At 42.8% G+C, this 19334-nt stretch overlaps 1 protein-coding gene across 6 annotated transcripts in view; it reads left to right on the top strand.

Moving 5' to 3' along the window:
* The window catches only part of TANC1 (tetratricopeptide repeat, ankyrin repeat and coiled-coil containing 1), a 203663-nt gene that overhangs the window by 95833 nt on the left and 88496 nt on the right, over positions 1–19334 (top strand). For 5 of the 6 annotated variants that reach the window (XM_019480246.2, XM_059727357.1, XM_059727358.1 and 2 more), the window contains exon 4: positions 14588–14692. The exons of the other annotated variant lie outside the window; for it this stretch is intronic. In XM_019480246.2, the coding sequence (XP_019335791.1) occupies positions 14588–14692 (105 nt within the window). The remainder of the gene's footprint in view (positions 1–14587; positions 14693–19334) is intronic. 6 annotated transcript variants of the gene reach the window in all.

Below are 19334 nucleotides of genomic sequence, written 5' to 3'. Positions count from 1 at the left end.
AAATACCAATTTTTAGTTTTTATTTATCTTTTGACTGGAGAAAAATAGTGGAGTAATTTTTTCTCTTGCAGTGAGCTCAGAAAGCGTAGAAATTTGCTTTAAACTCTGATAGCAAGTATTACAGTTTAAAAGAAAATGATACCTTCACTTTGAAATAAGTTATTAGAAGTAACTGTGATATGTTGGGTTTAACTGCCTTTCAGTAAAAGTGCTTAGCCCTTGTTGTACAGCATATTACAGCTAAGCATGCCGAAGTTCTTTCAAAAACTAATTTAAGTCCTGTGAGGCCTGTGTAGATGAGCATCCCCATTTTACATATGTGTAACCAAAGCAAGATGGTGATACAGTCATGCCCTGCAAGACTGCCAGAGTCAAGTTCTGGTATCCACTGCAAGGTTTTGTTTAAGCTTTGTGTTGTTTTTCTTTGATTGCAAAACAGATTGGCCTAGTTGATGTTTAAATGAATGCTTTCACATAGCATTAGCCACACGCATGATCAGAGGTCAGGAAAACAGACCTTATGATGAGAGGCTGAGAGCCATGGGACTCTTCATCCTGGAAAAGTGCAGGCTCAGCGGCGACCTGATGGCCCCCTATAAGTTTATCAGGGGTGTTCACCAGGACCTGGGGGAACGTTTGTTCACCAGAGCCCCCCAAGGGATGATGAGATCGAATGGTTATAAACTCCTGCAAGACCATTTCAGGCTGGACATAAGGAAGAACTTCTTTACTGTCCGAGCCCCCAAGGTCTGGAATGGCCTGCTGCCGGAGGTGGTTCAAGCACCTACTTTGAACACCTTCAAGAGAAACCTGGTTGTTTTTCTTGCTGGGATCCTATGACCCCTTGGGCAGGGGGCTGGACTTGATGATCTTCTGAGGTCCCTTCCAGCCCTAATGTCTATGAAATCTATAAAGTGTGTATTTTTATCATGAAATATTTCTTGTAGTGTTCCCAGGTCATACCCGACACACAATTTTACTTGTGTCTGAGAACCCAAATGTTTCCTTCAGTTCTGGTATTCATCTCACCCTGGAAGGTAGGGAACAAAGGAAGGAGTGCAAGAAGATCCTTTATCTTCTACTTAGTTTTAAGAATCTAACATGGTGGTTGGTAACAGCAGAAGTGAGGTTAAAAATATCCTTTTATCTTGGAAAATGTCCTGAGAATTTGTCAGAGAGCAAGTCCCTATACTTCTCTTTTCCACCTCTCCTGCCCCAAGGTATCTTTATCTCCCTCCCCCCACACTTCCATTCCACTCCCCAAACTAAGTCCATATTTGGTCCATAGAGATCTTCTTGCCAGCCTGTGGGGGTGCCTAGTGGGCCAGGCAGTTTCGGGGTGGAGCTAGTGGGGAGCAGAGCTTGCCACAGAATCTGGGGCTATAGGGTTGTTACCAGTGCCCCCAAGGAGCCCCACAACCTGGATCTGATCCAGGGTAAGAGATTAGTTTGAAAAAGCAAGCTGATAGGGAAAAAGTTTGTCTGTTCATTTGGTAACATTGTTTGCAAAACACGTGGTGGGAGAGGGGAGATAACATGAAAGAAACCATCAAAAGCATATAGGTGGGATCAAAAGCCAGATCAGGAAATACTTACTCTGATAAGAGGAGGAATAAAAGATTGACAGGGCATGAGTCTCAGGGCAGGGAATTCCATGATTCAATCTGGAGTTGAGCAGGCTAACAGATTTGAAATCCTTAAAAGGTATTGTATTAGGGTAAGTCCTTGTTCCATGGTTACATTGTTTTGATTGTTTGTTTTTCAATATTCCCACTCTGTCCTAGGGTTATTCTACATTACAGAGTTTTGCCGGCTTAGCTGTTTTGGCTGTAGAGTGCGCAAAGTTCTGTGATGGAATAACTCCTGAGGTATATATGCAGCAGTACTGACAGAAGTGTACTTTTGTTGGCTTAAAGTATCTATGTGCTGGTAGAAAATCTGCTGGTGGAGTACACTGTGTTTACCCTAGAACAGTGGTGCTCAACCATTTTAGATGCAGGACACCTGTGAAAGGTTTGGGTAATCTCCCTTCCTGGGCCTCTACTAGCTTGATTGGGCTGTCCGTGTTCCCTGACCTTCTCTGTCTACTATCTCTTTCCTGCTATGACTTGTTGTTAAATATATTAAAGGGAAGGTTGCCTGTAAAACTCAGAGTGGCCTACTGCTGGGTGCCTTTTTACCTCTCTCCTCACTCCACAGGTATATTCCCTCCCTAAGAGGGCCTTAGTCACCTTACGGGCTAGAATCATGACTTCCAACCACCTCCATAGTTACATCCATGCCTCACAGATGACTCTCAGTGGTTCCTCTGTTGCAGACCTCTATGCCCAGCTCCACATTGGGCCTTTTGGGCCCCAAGATGGGCTGAGCTATAGCCCTTTTTATCTGGCTGAGACTCTTCAGCCCATGTCCACTGCCTTGGAGCCTGGCTTCCTAGGTCTCAGCCGCAGTAGCAGAAAGTGCCCCTCAGGCACTCCACCCATGGCTTCCTCCACTCCTGCAGCCACAACGTGGTCCTCCAGTGTTGAGCACTGTCAAACTTACAAACACAAGCAAACTACTTTCCAAAAAGTCACCTTGTTTTGACTCTTGGCCTTACTACATGCACCGAGCATCCCTTGGCTTTCTCCTTGCAGCCCTCAGGGACTGCCTGGGCATTGGCCACTCTGTCTCCTGAAGCTCTTTCTTTCAGGAGATCTGCTGTCTGCAGGGTCAGACTGCTCAGCTAGCTCCCAGACCCTGGTTTTGTGTTGCACAGAGCTCCACCCCTTCCTGTCAGCTGGCTGTCCAGCCACATACAGGAGTTTCCATCCTCTTTGATAATCAACTATCCTCCACCCTGCTGCAGCTTATCTCAGCTGCCTTTACTTGGCCTAGTGAGCTTTGGTGTTCCTGCCCTGCACCCTCCCAGGGTCCTTAACAGGCTCTAACCTCCGGGTCTATTTTCTTGTTGGGGCTGCCTAGTGTCACTAGCTCCTGCAGGCTACAAAAACCCTGTCCTCCCTCGGATTGTAGCTAATAGGGTTGGGTTCCCTGTTACAGCACTTCTTGGAAAATACCAATTTTTAGTTTTTATTTATTTTTTGAGAGAGAATGGAGTAATTTTTCTGTTGCAGTGAGCTCAGAAAGACCACAACTAATGCTATGGATTCCTATTTGAAATCTTCGGGTTCGTCTTACAAATCATATTTGTACACCTACCAGCGCTAACATTGTGTGGTATCCTGCGGCACTCTTGAAAGCATCTCAAGGCACCCCAGTGTGCTGCAGCTCCCTGGTTGAGAATCACTGTACTAGAGGGCTCTGCCAATATAGCTGTATCAGCAGTTTCTGCAGTTTAATCCTTAGAAATAATCACAGAATCATAGACATGCAGGTCTAGAGGAGACCTTGAGAGGTCATCTAATAATCTCCTGCCTAAGGCTGGATCCTCCCTAACTGAACTATCAGGTACCAATCCATTGTCTAACCCAGGGGTAGGCATCCCCTGGCATGGGTTCCAGTGTGGCACGCCAAAGCATTTTGCTTGTCACGTGCACCTTAGGGCTGATGGTGGGGAAGGGGCTAGGGCTGTGCTGCCACAACAAGGATTGGGCCCCTTGCAGCTCCCCCGCTGTCTGCCTCTAGAATGCCAACATCTTACAAGGTGAGGTTGCTAGTGTTTTAGGCATTCTGCCCAAAAATGTTGCTGACCCCTGGTCTAACCTCTTCTCCAAACTATACAGTCAATCTTAACACAGCCACAAGACTAAACACCCTAATCTGCCATAGATAAAGCAGGGGAACTATGGTGGCAAATGTTCTGCTATTGCAAAGGTTGTTAAAATACACTTGAGAGATCCAAGGAAGAAGGCCATGCCCTCTGCTACAGATGAAGGCAAAAACTACATCCTGTACCAGTCTGAATATAGCATAAAATTCCTTCCTGACCCCAAATATGGAGATTGGTCTGACCTTGAGAGGAAGAACAAGACCCTGTAGCCAGAAACCTCCAATGAAAACTCCCGGCTTTGTTGGTAGCCCCAATACTTCTGTGGAAAGCTTAAAAAAACAAAACAACTCCCCCCCCCCCCCCCCCCAAACCCCTGACATATGTAGCAGCAGGAGGAGAAAAAATTCCCTCCTGGCCCCATGTGACAACCAGTAAAGCCCAAAAGCATGGGAAATAGCCATAATAGAACATAGGTATAGCTATGCCTAGATCATCCCTGACCAATGCCTGTCCAGCCTCTTCTTGAACACCTCCATGGATGGAGAGTCCATAACTTCCCTAGGCAGTCTATTCCACTGCCTTACTGTTCTAACAGTGAAGAAGTTTTTTTTCTGATATCCAATCTAAAACTACTTTGCTGCAACTTCAAGTCATTGGTACATGTCCTACTCTCTGCAGCAAGAGAGATAAAATTGTTTTCCCTCTTCTTTATGGCACCTTCAGGTATTTGAAGACTGCTCTCGTGTCCCCTGTTAAGCCCCTTTTTTCAAGCTGAGCAGATTCATTCAGTCTTTCCTCGTATGGCTTGCGTTCCAAGCCCTTTATCATTTTTGTGGCTTGCCTCTGAACCCTCTTTAACTTCTCCACATCATTTTAAATTGTGGAGCCCAAAACCACACACAATACTCTAGATGAGGCCTAACCAGTACCGAGTAAATAGGCGCTCTCACCTCCCATGTCCTGCACCTGATGCTTCTATTGAGGCATCCTAAAACCACATTTGCCTTTTGCACAGCAGCATCGTACTGTAGACTCACACTGAATCTATGATCTACCAAGACTCCCAGATCCTTTTCTGTAGTGCTGCCATCCAGCCAGGTTTCACTTATTTTGTATTTGTATTTTTTATTTTTATCTTTCAAAGTGTAGCACATTGCATTTGTCAGCATTGAACTTCATCCTGTTAGCTCCAGCCCAGCTAACAGGGCCTTCTGAATTGCACTTCTGTCCTTCAACATGTTTGCTGTCCTTCCCAGTTTCGTGTTGCCTGCAAACTTGCTAAACAAGCTTTCTATCCCAGCATCCAAATCATTAATAAACAAATTGAACAATAGCAAACCCAGGGCAGAACCCTGTGTGGGATTCCACTTCAAACCTCCTGTCATTCTGACATGGTTTAATTTATAATTACTCTTTGCTTTAAGCTATTGAGTTAATTGCCTATCCACCTTTAGTGTAGTTTTGTCTGGCCCAGGGGCCAGCAGTATTTTTGGACAGAAAGCACCCCAACCTTGACTTGTAAGATGTTGACATGCCGGGGTGGACAGCAGGAGAACCATAAGAGGACCCAATCCTTGTTGTGGCAGCACAGCACAGCCCCTTCCACGCTGTCCATCTGGAGGTGTGCATGCACCTGCTTCCAGCAATGAGTTGGGCCAGGGCTCTGCAGGCTTTGGTGCAGCAGCTTGAAGCCTCATGGCCACCTGGTGCGAGCAGCCTGGGCTCTGTGGCAGGCAGCAGGGGCCTGCCCAGAGCCCAGGCTGGCTGTTATAGGCAGCTGAGAGGCTGCATGCCATTGCACTGAAATCTGTGGAGCCCCAGCCCAGCTTGTTGCTGGCAGTGAGTGCATGCATACCTCTGGGCACAATCTTTGTTGTGATAGCGCAGCCCTGGCTCCTTCCCCACTATATGCCCCGAGTGCCAAGCAAAATGCCTTTGCATACCACATTCTACCAACCCTTGGTCTAGCCCATGTTTCTCCAATTTGTTATGTAGGCTTTGCCAGCATAAATAAGCACTTCTGTGTGTTTTCTGTCCAGTCTGTGCTTAAAAATACTAGGTGATGGGATGTCTATTATTTCCCATTAGAGTTATTTGACAGCTTGTTTTTTGATTTCACATTTCATGCCTATGTAAATGCCACTGAACCCACTCCCAACAACAACTCATCCTCTGACAACATTCAGGAAAGGATCAGTGCCAAAAAGCCCCAAAAAAACATCAGATTGGATACCTCTCAGTGGACGAAACCCTAACCTTGACCGCTACATTGACTGCTTCAGGGAAAGAATGAACAATGAAATAATCAGCAACACGCGCCACCACAACACCCTCTCTATACCAGAGAAAAAGGCCATAGAATCTCTAAGATCTAACCACCAAATAGTAATAAAACCAGCAGATAAAGGAGGAGCCATAGTCAGCCTAAACCGTGAGAATTACATAAAGGAAGCCAAGAGACAGCTCTCTGACACCGCCTACTACAAAGAACTACAAGAAGAACCTACTCCCCTTTTCACCAAAAAACTCAATACCATCAAATCATTTCCATCAAGACTACAAGAAAAACTATAGACCTTGATCCCCCCGCTACCTAACCCGGGGACTTTTTACATGCTCCCTAAAATCCACAAACAAGGGAACCCTGGCAGACCTATCATATCCAACCATGGGACCCCAACTGAGGAAATATCAGGTTTCGTTGAATCCATCCTAAAACCGCTTGTCACCCACAGAGCAAGTTTTGTACAAGACACTACAGACTTTCTATGGAAACTTAAAAACATAGACCACCTTCCCAGCAGCACATTCCTAGCCACTATGGACGTTACCAGGCTATATACCAACATCCCACACCAGGATGGCATCCAAGCCTGCCTTACATATCTACAGGAACAAGATTACAACTCAGAACATAGACCCAAATATATTACTGACCTTATACACTTCATCCTCACACACAACAATTTCACTTTTAATAATCAACACTTCCTCCAGATGATGGGAACAGCTATGGGCACTAAAATGGCCCCACAGTATGCCAACCTTTTTATGAGCCACCTGGAAGAAGACTTCCTCAAGAACTGCACCATCAAACCCTTGCTATACTTAAGATACATCGATGACATCTTCATCATTTGAACTGAGAACCTGCAATCTCTGACTGAGTTCCATCAGAAATTCAACAGTCACCATCCCTCCATCCGACTTTCTTTAGAATACTCCAGCACCAACATCTCCTTTTTAGACGCAATGATCAGTATCCAGAAGGGTAAAATACAGACCACAGTATACAAGAAACCCACAGACCAACATACATATCTGCACAGAACCAGCAATCACCCTAAACACACCAAAAAAAGCTGTGATATACAGCCAAGCCCTCAGATACCACCGCATTTGTACTGAAGAGAACACCCGGGATTGCCACCTCACCAATCTTAAAAAGGCTTTCACCCAGCAAGGGCACTCGTCCAGAGAGGTAGATCGCATGTTTGAAAGAGCCACCTGGATACCACGTGAAGAACTGCTGCAGTACAGAAGAAAAACACCCACAAATCGCACACCGCTGGTTATGATGTATCACCCCTCCCTTGAACCTGTACAGAAAATCCTCAAAAAATTGCAACCCATACTAGACAGAGACCCTATTCTTAAAAAGATCTTCCCAGAGCCGCCCATCCTAGCCTTCAGACAAGCACCAAACCTCGCCAACCTCATCACCAGAAGCAAACTTCCTCAAGCCCAGAACACACCAAAAGGATCCAGACCGTGCCATGACAAGAAATGTAAAACCTGCCAACACATCTCCACCACCTCCACTATTACTGCACCCCACAACAGAGCCATCAGCATCCCAGGATCTTACAGCTGCACCTCCAGAAATGTGATATAACTCATCCAATGCACCAAATGCCCAGATGGAAAATGTGTAGGAGAGACCAAACAACAACTGCTCACCAGAATGAACGCACACCGGAAATCTATCAAAGACAGAAATACCCAATTACCGGTGGGGGCACATTTCTCACAGGAGGGCCACTCTCTCTCCAATCTCTCAGCCCTGATCCTCAAGGGAAACTTGCACAACACTTCCCAGAGACGAGCCTGTGAGCTCCATTTCATCAACCTGCTGGATACTAGAGATCAGGGACTAAACATAGACACTGGATTTTTGATACATTATAATCTGCCTGGCAACTGACTCCCCCGCCCAGCCCAGCCCCTGGCTTCTTTACTTTTCATTCCATCCAGGAAGAGCACACACCAACTGCTGCAGCTTCCTTAGCCTGATGAAGGGTTTTTGAACCCGAAAGCTTGCTTAATAACTATTCTCCAACTATTTGGGTTGGTCTAATAAAAGATATCAAATTCACCCAAGGAACCTTGTCTGCACATATCCTCTCTAGCACTGCAGCTCTGTTCCTTCTCAATCATGTGCCACAAGCCCAGGGAGAAACTAAAGGCAGTTTGTGCTTTTATGTATCTGCACAGTGGGCATCCAGAATCTTATTGGTTGTACTCAGGTTTGTGGGTTGTACTTGGTTCTTCTTGTCATCAGTGGAACTAAAAAAAAAAAAAAAAAATCCCCCAAATTACCATGCCTTTGTCTCCATGCTGTAACCTATCAGAAATATCTACAGCATTGGTTCTCAACCTTTTTCAACTCAAGGCACTGTTCAAAGCTTTTGTGAAATAAATGGAGCCGCATCTCAAAAAACAAAGTATTTATTACAGTATTTGCCTCCTTGTAGGAGCTAGGGGAATGAGAGAGGAGGAAAGGCCAGACAGGGGCAAGCATGTGCTCACTTCCTTGCACACGGGCTGGGCAGTGATGGGTGGGGGAGGAGGAGTGGTTGGGCAGGGCCAAACATATGTACCTCCTTGCAACCTGTGGTGCCTTTCAAAGGATCTCATAGTACCCAGAGTGCCACGGCCCTGGTTGAAAATCGCTGATCCGTAGTCCACCTTGATTGTAGGAAATTTGAGTCATGTCATCCCTCCATAATAACCCCATGCTGCTTATTGCTCTTGCTTCTCTTATTGGGTAGGGCTAGGATTGTTAATAGGAATAGGGCACGTGCATATGTTATTTATATTTGAAATTTTAATTCAGATTGTTGAATAGTGTGGTGTTCTTTTTTTGGTATTCTGTTAAATACTAGAGGTAAAAGTTAGATTTATGGAAGAGAGAGTGGTAGGAGTATCTTTTTTTATTTTTCTTTTGAAACTTGCAGTAGCTGCTGTTTTAAAAAAAAAAAAAAAGTGTGTGTGTACACAAACTATTTACCCATGCTTATGTCAAAATTTGCTAGGCAAATGCTGCAGGTATCTTCTAATCAAGTATAGCAGGGAAAAATAATCTTAGGTGCTGCTACGTGGTAGCCATTGACAAATGCTGATATGTACTACTTTTGCCAGTTCTTGGGAAACACCAATAATCTTGGATTTGTTTTTAATTGGTTGCGGCAGTAAGTTCATTAGCTAATATTCATAACAATTTAGGACACATGTCGTCATGTGGTGAGGCTTATGATACTTTATAAGTATCTATATGTGCTCCCTTTTAAAGAGTAGAAAGTTTTACTTACTAACATACCAATTTTGAAATATATATTTCTTGATAAAGGTAGGAAAATTTTAAATTTTAATAAGAGACGCGTTCAGGAATCAAATTTGGGAGCAGTTCATCTCCAGATAAATACTTAAAATGTACATCGATATTTCGCTATGGATGTGTGGTGCATATATATTTTTTGCTTTGTAATTAAGGCTTTAACTTTGGCCTATTAGAAGCAAATCTTAATGATGCATTTTGGAATATAAAGACCTCCAAGTTAAAGTATGCATTTTTTTGCTAAATAATTGTCAGTGTTTTAATAATATTTGTGTTACGTTAGTTATCCAGACCTTTAGAATAAGGATCCCATGGTGCTAGGCACTGTATATACATTATGTCATGGTTCATGTTCCACTAACCTTGTAGCCTAACTGATAATGACTTAATCAGCATATGCTAGAAAAGTAGAAAGGTTTTGATTTTTTTTTTTTTATTGCGGTTGGCGTCTCCTTCTTTTTTGCCACAACCCATTCTCCTTCTTCCCCCTTGCCCCCTGCCTTGTGGGCACTGCAGAAGCAATGACTATTCAGGAAAGATATAAATGAAGAGCAAGAGTGGTGGCTTGGTGGATAGAAATAGCATTATATACATAAAAAATATATTGGAAAAACACATTTATGTAAATGTGGAAGAACCTGACTAGCTTGCATTATGGAGGGAAACAAAGAGTATTCTTCATTCATTTACAACAAATAGCAGTGAACAATTCACTAGGTGCCTGGAAACGATATCATGTTGTTTGCTTTATTATGTGTTCACAAGTGTCTCGCAGAGTAATCATCCTGTTTAAATATTTTGGCTTGTCCAACGTCAGTGAAAGAGATTCTGAAAAACATCCTAAATCGGGAGTTGGCAATGTTTTTGGGCAGAGTGCCAAAAACACCTCGACTTGTAAGCTGTTGGCATGCCAAGGGTGAATGGCAGGGAGCCGTGAGATGCCTGAACCTTGTTGTGGCAGCACAGCCCTGGCCCCTCCCCAAGGCGCAAGTGCCAAGCAAAATCTCTGTGTGCCACGCTCTGGCACATGGGCCAGGGGTTGCCTACCCCTGTTGTGAATGGAATCGTTGAAAGGAGGAACAGTTATACAACCGTACATCTGTCATATACTCTTGCTTGTTAGGAACAAGGATAACCAATGTACAAGATATATAATTGGTAAAAGTTGCTGTCCTAAAAATTGATAAACTTAAGATTAAGGTGTGGAGAAGTGATTTTTGCTTAAATGTAATTTTGACATTCTCTGAAAAGCCAGGAAAATTTTTCCTGACCTAAGGATATTGGACTCTAGGGCCCAAATCTGTGAACTTTTCTTATGAATAGTGCCTAAGTTTGGAGTGCTACTTGGTGGCTGCTTATAGACATTAAAAATAAATAAATCTTAAAAAATGGTGCTTTACTTTAAATTCTGTGTGCTCCCATGCTAAGCCCATCATGTGCCCAAAAGAGGCAGTGCATTAGTTGAACCTGGCTCTACTGTCTAATAGATTGGGCGTTTTAGTGGGGCTTTCTTGGTGTTTTTATCTAGTAGCTGATTGAATCAGCTATTAGATAAAAGTGCCAAAAAGCTCCACTGAAGTGCCTGATCTATAGAGATGCTGTGGAGCCGTTTTGCAGTAATGTGCTAATTATTCTGGCAAAGCACATTTTAGGGTTTGGGGGTTTGTTTGTTTGTTTGTTTGTTTGCTTTTTAACACCTGCAAGCAGCCAGTGTGAGTAAATATGGCAGAGTATTGACTATAATCTCCCCATCCCAAAATTTACATGCAAAAGATGTGGTACAGGTAAGGGTAACATAGTCTGTTAAAGTTGTCTGATGCTTTCCATTTCAGGATTCTATTTTCAGTTACTTAAAATGTTGTCAGAATTTAACTCCTTTTGGTTGAAGTTTTCCATGCTGGGTATTTGCTCAGACTGAATTTTTTTTTTTTTTTTTGGTAAATTTTACGTAAATTGGGCTCAGCAGTTTCCAAGGTCAGACCTTGCTTTTTCTTATTTAAGGTTTTTCTGGCAGTCACTTTAAAAAGCAGTAGAGTAAGGGCTTGAAATCTGTCAGGGCTGTTTCTCAGAGATATGCTTCCTTCTGGCTAGACAGAGGAATGGGGATTGGGAGTCATAGGATCATAGTTTGGAATATTTGGGTGGTGAGTTGAGAGTTGGGGATGGAGAGGTAGAGAGGGAAATCTGAAACTTGTTATATACAGAGAAACTGGAATTGGGAGTGATAGGAGGGAAGATGTGAAAGAGTTGGTCTGGCAAGGAGGTGGGTGGTGGGAGAAGAAGTGGGGCCATTTCACCAAAGAGTTTAAAGAGATAAGCACCCATGGAGAGAGAAAATGGAAGCAAGTAGCCAGAAAGAAGAAGGCTCGGTAGAGAGTGAGATTGGGGATGTGAAGCACAGTAAGGAAGGCTAGGACTGTGTGGGAGGGAGGAGAGAACTGATAAGGAGTTTGGAGGGGAAAACTGGGACAGGTTGGGTGAAGACTGGGACACAGTGCGGGAAAGAGGAAAGATTTGGTCTTGGACAGGAAGCCTGGACAGAGAGATCAGACCAAGTACTGAGATCAGGACAGAGAGATCAGATAAGAAGCCTGTGGGATAGAGACTGAGGACTAGGTAGGTAAGGAGCAAACAGAGCCAGGGCTGGGGAAGAAACAGGAATGCCAGGAGGGCAGGGCAGAAATTAAGCTTGTTTTACTAAGCCAACACTTTGGTCTGAGGGCAGAAGTGTTTGTTTACTTATGGGCATTTCTCGGTTGTTCTCAGTAATGCGCTAATTCATACAAATCTGACTATTTCGTAGCTGTTGGCTATCTTCACAATATACCCATTGGTTAAAACATGATGATGTTTCCATTTTACACATTGGGCACTAAGGTAAAAAATATATGTTAATTTTGCATTCCCAATTTGAGAGAGAGAGGACTTGATTGTTCAGGGTAAAGGATATTAATTACCCTGTGTTGAGAGTATAGGTCACATTTGAATCATTGCAGCCTTGAGTGCAGCGAGATAGTGATCTTGTGGTAAAAATGACAAACAATCATGTTGTTATCACAATCTGTAAGTACGTGGATTTGAAATGAAGGATTTCCAGCTTAATTCTGGCAGTTCCTTACTTTAAAGTGTTTGATTTGGCCCCTTCAATGTTGCTTTATCTCTTTGTGGAATGTAACCATTGTTTAAAAATCAGTGTGCTGTTCAGAAAGGGGAGGTTTCTTTATTTGCTTTTGATATTGTCATCTAATATAGATGTTTAAAAAATAGTAGTTAAATCATACAGCTGCTTCACCTTGGCCAGCCTTCCATGTAAGGAAGATTCCTTCTCAGCTTCTGGGATCGCTGGGGATGTGACATTGTGTCTATTTAAGTTATCAGAGTTGTGTCAAGAAGGAAGGGAAGATGCCCCATGTTGGTTGTCATAAATGAAGAATGGATCCATCCAGGCAGCCAGCTCTATTTATTGTGCTTTCTTAGGACCAGGAACTGGCTATGCAATTCCAGACTCCTCTGGCTGAAACAGGAGAGCACCCTGCTCGACCCCAAATCCATAGAAAATTTATTCAAACGATTTGGGGGTGGGAAGTAGTGTGCCTGTCCAGTGAAAGTGGCTGTATGAATGAGCAGTTGCACAAAACCTGTATATGATGGTGGGAACACAAGTTAAGAGTTTAAGCTGCTTTGGATTGAGTTTCTCAGTGATCTGAGCATAGGTAACTCTAGTCCTGCATTACTTCATGCACCAGATGTAAAAGTCTGCCTGACTGCTGTGGCAGGATGAGATGCCTTGTGTAGTGCATGTATGCTAGTTATGAAGGAATCAGAACGTGTGGCAGAGGTGATATCTTTTATAGACCTACTAGATATGTGCAAAAAATAATGTTTATTTGCAAGCTTTCGGGCACATTCACACAAAAGAAATTCCTGCCAGGAAAACATTCCATCTCCCCACTCTCCTGCAAAATATGAAACATCATAACCAGAAGGAAACATAATTCTACATCCCGATTGCCACCGGACAGCTTCAAGATAGACTGTTCCAACTTTTATCTGAGCCTAATTTTCACAAAACGAACTATTCCAACCAGGAGATCTTACAACAGCTTCAGCTTTCCTGTGAAATATGAATTTTCATTTCCACCTAAGAGAAGTTTTACAATCTTTGCTTTCTCCTGTGCCTGAAAAAGAGCATATGAGCCTGAAAGCTTGCAAATAAAGACTTTTTTTTTTTTTTTTTTTGCAAATATCTAGTTGGTCTGATAAAAGGTATCACCTCTGTCACGAGTTCTGTTTCCTTTTGTCTGTAGACCAATACAACTACAACCTGGGTATCTGCTAGTTTTGAAGTTACTTGTATTCTGCTTCTAGTTTACCCTTAGAGGGCAGCATTGTTCTCATTGTGCTTTCGTATTTTGCTGACCAGAAATTCTATTGTGCATGTAATGTTTCCTGTAGTTGTTGCTAAACCACACGTGGTAAAGAACACTATAATGAATACTTAAACAAAGCATAAAACTGAAAGTCATAAGTGAGAGTGCTTTAGAAATCAGTTAAATTTAAAAACTCATTCTAAGTTTCTTCTCTTAGTAAAAGGTGGGTTAAATACCTGGTACATTTTGACATTAAATTAACAGCATTCTTAGCTCATGCCTGTCTTTATGAAAGCACAAACAGTTAATCGCCAAGAAGATATTTTTCTTTTCCCCTTGCCCTCCTCCCCTTCCCTTGCAATCAGTGTGCGTCATTCATTGGATAACATACCCAGTAATTTACTAAATCTCTGGATTGAAGTATTTAGGATGTTAATGTTGCAAGCTCTCTACTTGCAATACTTGTCTCCAGCCTTTTGATATTCGGTAGCAAGGTTATCTTTCATACTGAGATGGAAAATAAAAGCTCTGAATAGAGGATGCCGACTGAAAGCTGTCTGGGTTTGAACTTGTCTATGTCACTCATTTTACATATGCTGGAGCCTGCTTCAGGATCGTCGTAGCAAACAAATTGCTTTTGTTTTCATTCCAGAAAGTGAGCCTGACTAAAGAGCTTTTCTTTCATACAAGAGTCTGCAAGAGTGGAAGTACAGAAGTTCACTGGTCTGTACTGTAGTAGCTAGCTGTGTGTATTTGGGGAGGGAGGAAGGGGTGAGGGGTGGCTTGTCCTGTAGGTCTGCTTAGATCTCTGAGGATACACATTGTACATTCTGAAATTTGTATTCCATCTGGAAAAAATTAGACACACTCAGACCTTTCCCACTACAGGTCCGATCAGGAAGCCCAAGTTCGTGGAAAGTCCCAGAGTGCCAGGAGATGCAGTTGTTGTACCATTCAGAAAAGTGTCAGAGCCAACAGAACCCAATCAGAATGGTAAGAGAGTGTTTTCAGTGCTGTTCTTATTTTACTTAATAGATTAGCTTTTCATTTCACAGGAGCCAGGGTTATGCAATAATGAAACTTAAGTCTCCCTCGTAAGAATGTTTTGCACAATTGAACATGTTTGTGGTAGGGAGAAGTAGTTTGCAAAAAAACGATTTATGCGAGTTCTTTCTTTTTCTAGCAGTCTTAGCTCTTGGAGATGTGCACATGGTGTAGGCAAAATTGAGTGTGAGGGCTGTGGGTCACATTTATGTGAGAGGCCTGTTTACAATTTTTCTGAATTTAAGTTGAAATTGTGGTAGTTCTGTACTGAATACAATACTGCATTTAGAAAGCTTGCTAAATAAGAGGACGGTTAACAATAGACTCCTACGTTGGCACCATAACCCTTAAAGTTAATTGGTATTCTTGAAAAGCTTCAAGTTCATTAAATTTGACTAACACATAACAAAGTGTGGCTTCATGAATGTCATGGCCAAAGCAAAATGACACTCAAGTCAGTATGTAGATATTTGTACTATAATGAGGATTTTGTATTCATTGTTATATTTTTTTAGATTAATTTACAGCTTAACTGACCTTACTAAGGTCACTGCTTACAGTCAAGCAGTCTAGTTACAGTTGATCAAATTTGTTTTTCTTGTGCTTCAGTGTTAAAGGAATTCTTAGGTTTGAAAGGCAGAACTTCATTTGAAAATTAAATAATGCCATTAATACCTGTATGTTGAAAGCAGACTAGTCCATTTCATTTTCTCTTCCATTTCTACTTTCCTGATGCCACAATGACTGAAATTTGCAGTACTTTTAAGGAAAGTATTTAAGACCACACCAAAACAAAACAAAGCAAAAATATCAGTGAGACTTTGCAAAAACATTCCTTGTACTGATTTTTTTTTTTTTTGTAAATATGCTTTTTTTAAAATGTTTTTTTAATTGTGGGTATAAACTTGTTTCTCTCTCAAATTTAATTTCTTTTAATATTAAAAAAAAATAGTTCACCTTTTCTGCCTTGTGTTATCTTCAGTTCAAAGTTCATATTTCATTTATTGTCTAATTCAATAATGAAAACAATGGATATCTCTAATTTCTAAGTAAATAGGCTTTTGACTTCAGGTTTTCCTTTTCCTTTTCAGCTGGTTAATATGATCAGACATTCAGCAATCTGTTTGCATTACTGGTGTATACCCTATTTGGTAAAATGCAGATAGTATAGAAACACCTTGCCATTTTCTTAGCATCACTGATAATAGGAGTATTAGAATTAATAGTTGCATTGAATTATTTACTCTTACTCACCTCATGTGCCTTAACTCACAATGACCAGGGGTCTGGGTTTTCCATTTCCTGTAGAAAAACACAATTTTCTCCTTAAGTGGAGATGCACAGATTTTCCCCTTTGAAGTGGGAAACGATAGGTTTCCCCTTGTAGACTGGCAGATTTCTAGCCTGCAAGTGGCTGTTTGGGAAGTGGGGGGAGGGTGCAGAGGCTGCGGGTTAGGAGTGCGGGGCACCAATAGGGCTGGAAGAGGGCATGGGACTGTGGGTCAGGAGTGAGGGGCACCAGAAGGGCTAGAGGGGCTGTGGCATGGGCGTGAGGGGCAGTGGCACGGGCAGGGGCAGGGCAGCGGCATATCAGAGCTGCTCAACACCACAAAAAAGCCACAGCTGGACCCACATCCTTGTGATTGAAGGAGGCAGAGGTAGCTCTTGTTTTCCATGATAAAGAAACCAAAATCAAATGCCAAAGTGTGTGTGTGTGTATTTTAGTGGCATTTCATTTTAATTGTGGAAAAACACAGATCTGGGGATTTTAATTAGAGAATTTGGGGGTTTTATTAGAGAATTTTGGATTTTTTAATGGAGAAAACTAGGATCCCTAATGATGACCCTCTGTGTAGCAGAGTACAGCTAGATACTATGGATATTGGACAGATGAGTTACTAAGGGTGTATACAGAAGTTGCTTTTTTTTCACCATTTAAAGTGCTTCAATGCCATGACTTAACAGAAGTGCATGGCTTTACAGTACTTAAAAATGGATACAGTGCTTTAATTAACCCTTGTTAAATGAGGTCATCGAAGTGCTGTATTTTACAGCACCCTAGCAACCTACGGCACTTTAAATAACTGTATGCTGGTCTATTCCTGGTCAAACAGGAGGCTGTGGAGTGCCTGGTATGTGCAGGGATGCTCAGAGGCTTCCCCCCCACCAAACGCTGCACCTCAGTCATGTTAAAGAGTGCTATAATTTAAAGCACTTTTTTTATAGCACTATAAAATTACAGCGCTATAAAGCATGCATGGAGTACTTCTATACACACCGTAAAAGACAAAGCTAAGCTTTCCATCCTCAGAGAGTGAGCAGTGTTTGTCAGGCTGAGGACCTTAGATATTGTTATCTCTTATCTCTAGTCTGGCAGAAAATCGGATTTCCACTTGACCACCAGCATGCCACAAAATACTCTTTTTTTTTTTTAATCATTTATCAGAGAAGGCACAAGAACAAAAAGTTCATAATTTAAATCCTTTGGCTGTGTCCAGATGAGCATAGATGTGCAGTATGTGGTGCCACTGACCCATCTATAGTGCCATACACTGCACATACAGGCATTTCCCAGGCTGCTACCTTGCCCGGGGGGCGGGGTGCTGGTTTGACTACAGGAAATCCCGGGGCAAAAAACAAAACCCCATGCCTTAAAAAAGCACGGTGGTGGATGTGGCGGCAGCGTGTGCTGCCCAAAACCAGAGCCTGGCCTGCCGGGGCCATACTCCAACTGCTGGCCAGACTTCCAGCTGCAGGAGCACTGCAGCTGCATCTCCCTGAGCCCCTGGGACTGCAGGTAAGGCTGCGGCCAGCATAGTTGCTGGGCCCAGCCTCCCCTATCCCCACCCAGCATGACCTGCCATGAGCCAGAGGGCACATGACACAGGCATTCCCTGGGGACTAGTAGCAGCAGCAGCACAATGTGTGCCACTGCTGCTTGTCCCTGGGGAGACAAAAGTCCCTGCTCATGTGCATGCAGCCTCTGTGACTGATTTGAGACGTTTGGTAAAATAACACTCTCGGTGTACTTAAGTTGTTTTGGAGCTTCTTTTGGCCGTACAATATCATTGTAAATGTGGACCAGTTAGTGCAGACTAGTTAGTGCACCTTTTTACAGGTGTAGGCTGGAATGACCCACCCAGGATTGAAGGTGGGTGGGCACTAGCAACTCACTGTGACTGCCCCCAGGGTAGCACAGGGAAAGCACCCGCCAAGAAAGCCCTGCATGTGTTGCCTGGCTCCATAGATTCGATGGCTATAAGTTGCCAACTCCTGAGTTAATGTGTGACTGACAGTAACTCTAACGTTAAATATTCAGTAGTGATTGACAGTACTTTTTGAAATCTGTGTGATGTCCCTGAAATTTCTGTAGGGTTAATTAAATTAATTCTGTAAACCTCATGAAGGCAGAATTGTGGAAGTAAATTGGAACTTTAAACTTCAGGGAGGAGCAATGAATGAAGAAGTCCTAGAAGCCCCACGATTTAGCAAGAGTGCAATTCTGCTCTCTGAAAGTATATTTCTACTCTAAAAAATAACTAGGAAGGTATTTGAGGTCATATGGGTTTTTTGGCCCTGCTTAGAGAGTTTTTCTAATTACCATACCTGCAAATTCAGTGTGAGTTCTGGTAGTCAAGTGGCTTAATTTCTAGTTAGTTATAGTTATCAGCACCTGCCATAAAGTTTCTTTAGGCAAAATCTTGCTGTAGCTTACCTGGTTAAGCCCATGGCTTTCTATGAGTTTCATTTTTCTTTATGATGAATGTGGCGGTGGGGGGGAGGGGAAAGCTTTTGATCATCCTACTACTGTATTGTGTTTTCAGGATTAGTGTGGAGAAAGCAGCAGCAAGTATATATCTGAACAAACCGAGAGCAGATCTTTTTACCCCCCAATTTTCAGAGTAGAACTCTTGAGATATCTGTTTAAAATTAATTGACAATTCCCGTATGTTTTGAGATGATAGTAAATACCAAATATAATACACTTATCTTGCCTTCCAAGTTAGTTATCCTGAATGTGATTGGTGATGAGCTGTTTCATGCCATACTCAGAGTTACTATCTTGACATGTCAAGAGGGAACTCAGAAGACCGACGTGCCAAAAACCATTTTTGGATTGATTGGCCCTGAACCCTAATAGCTCCATCCACAACCCAGATTGCTCCTGTTTTATCTAGAGCAGGGATTCCCAAACAGTGGTACATGTACCTCTGGGGGTATGCATTAGGGCTGCGCGAAGCTTCGGTCCCTGACTTGATTTGGAGGAGATTCGGCCTGATTCTGTGGCTGAATCGCCAGATAGAATCAGAAGACCCTTTAATCTCTCTGAATTGAATCGGAACCCTCCGGATTGATTCAGAGAGATTTGGTGATTTGGACATAAACACAGCTTTAAATATTTTTTCTACATACCTCAAGGTAGGCAGCGCATGAATGCTGCAATGCTGGGATGGATGGAGCATCCCACAGGATCATGGGGGGCTCCCCAGCGCATTCAGTAGCAGACCTGGAAGTGGACCAGAAGCACTTCCAGCCCACTTCCGGGTCTGCTGGAGACCGTGCACACTCCCCGGCAGACCCAGAAGTGGAC

Source organism: Alligator mississippiensis, chromosome 4 (assembly GCF_030867095.1).
Source record: "Alligator mississippiensis isolate rAllMis1 chromosome 4, rAllMis1, whole genome shotgun sequence".
In the NCBI taxonomy this organism is placed as follows: Eukaryota; Metazoa; Chordata; order Crocodylia; family Alligatoridae; genus Alligator; species Alligator mississippiensis.
Note: the sequence above shows the minus strand (reverse complement) of the source record. Positions and strands in the feature narration are given on the sequence as shown.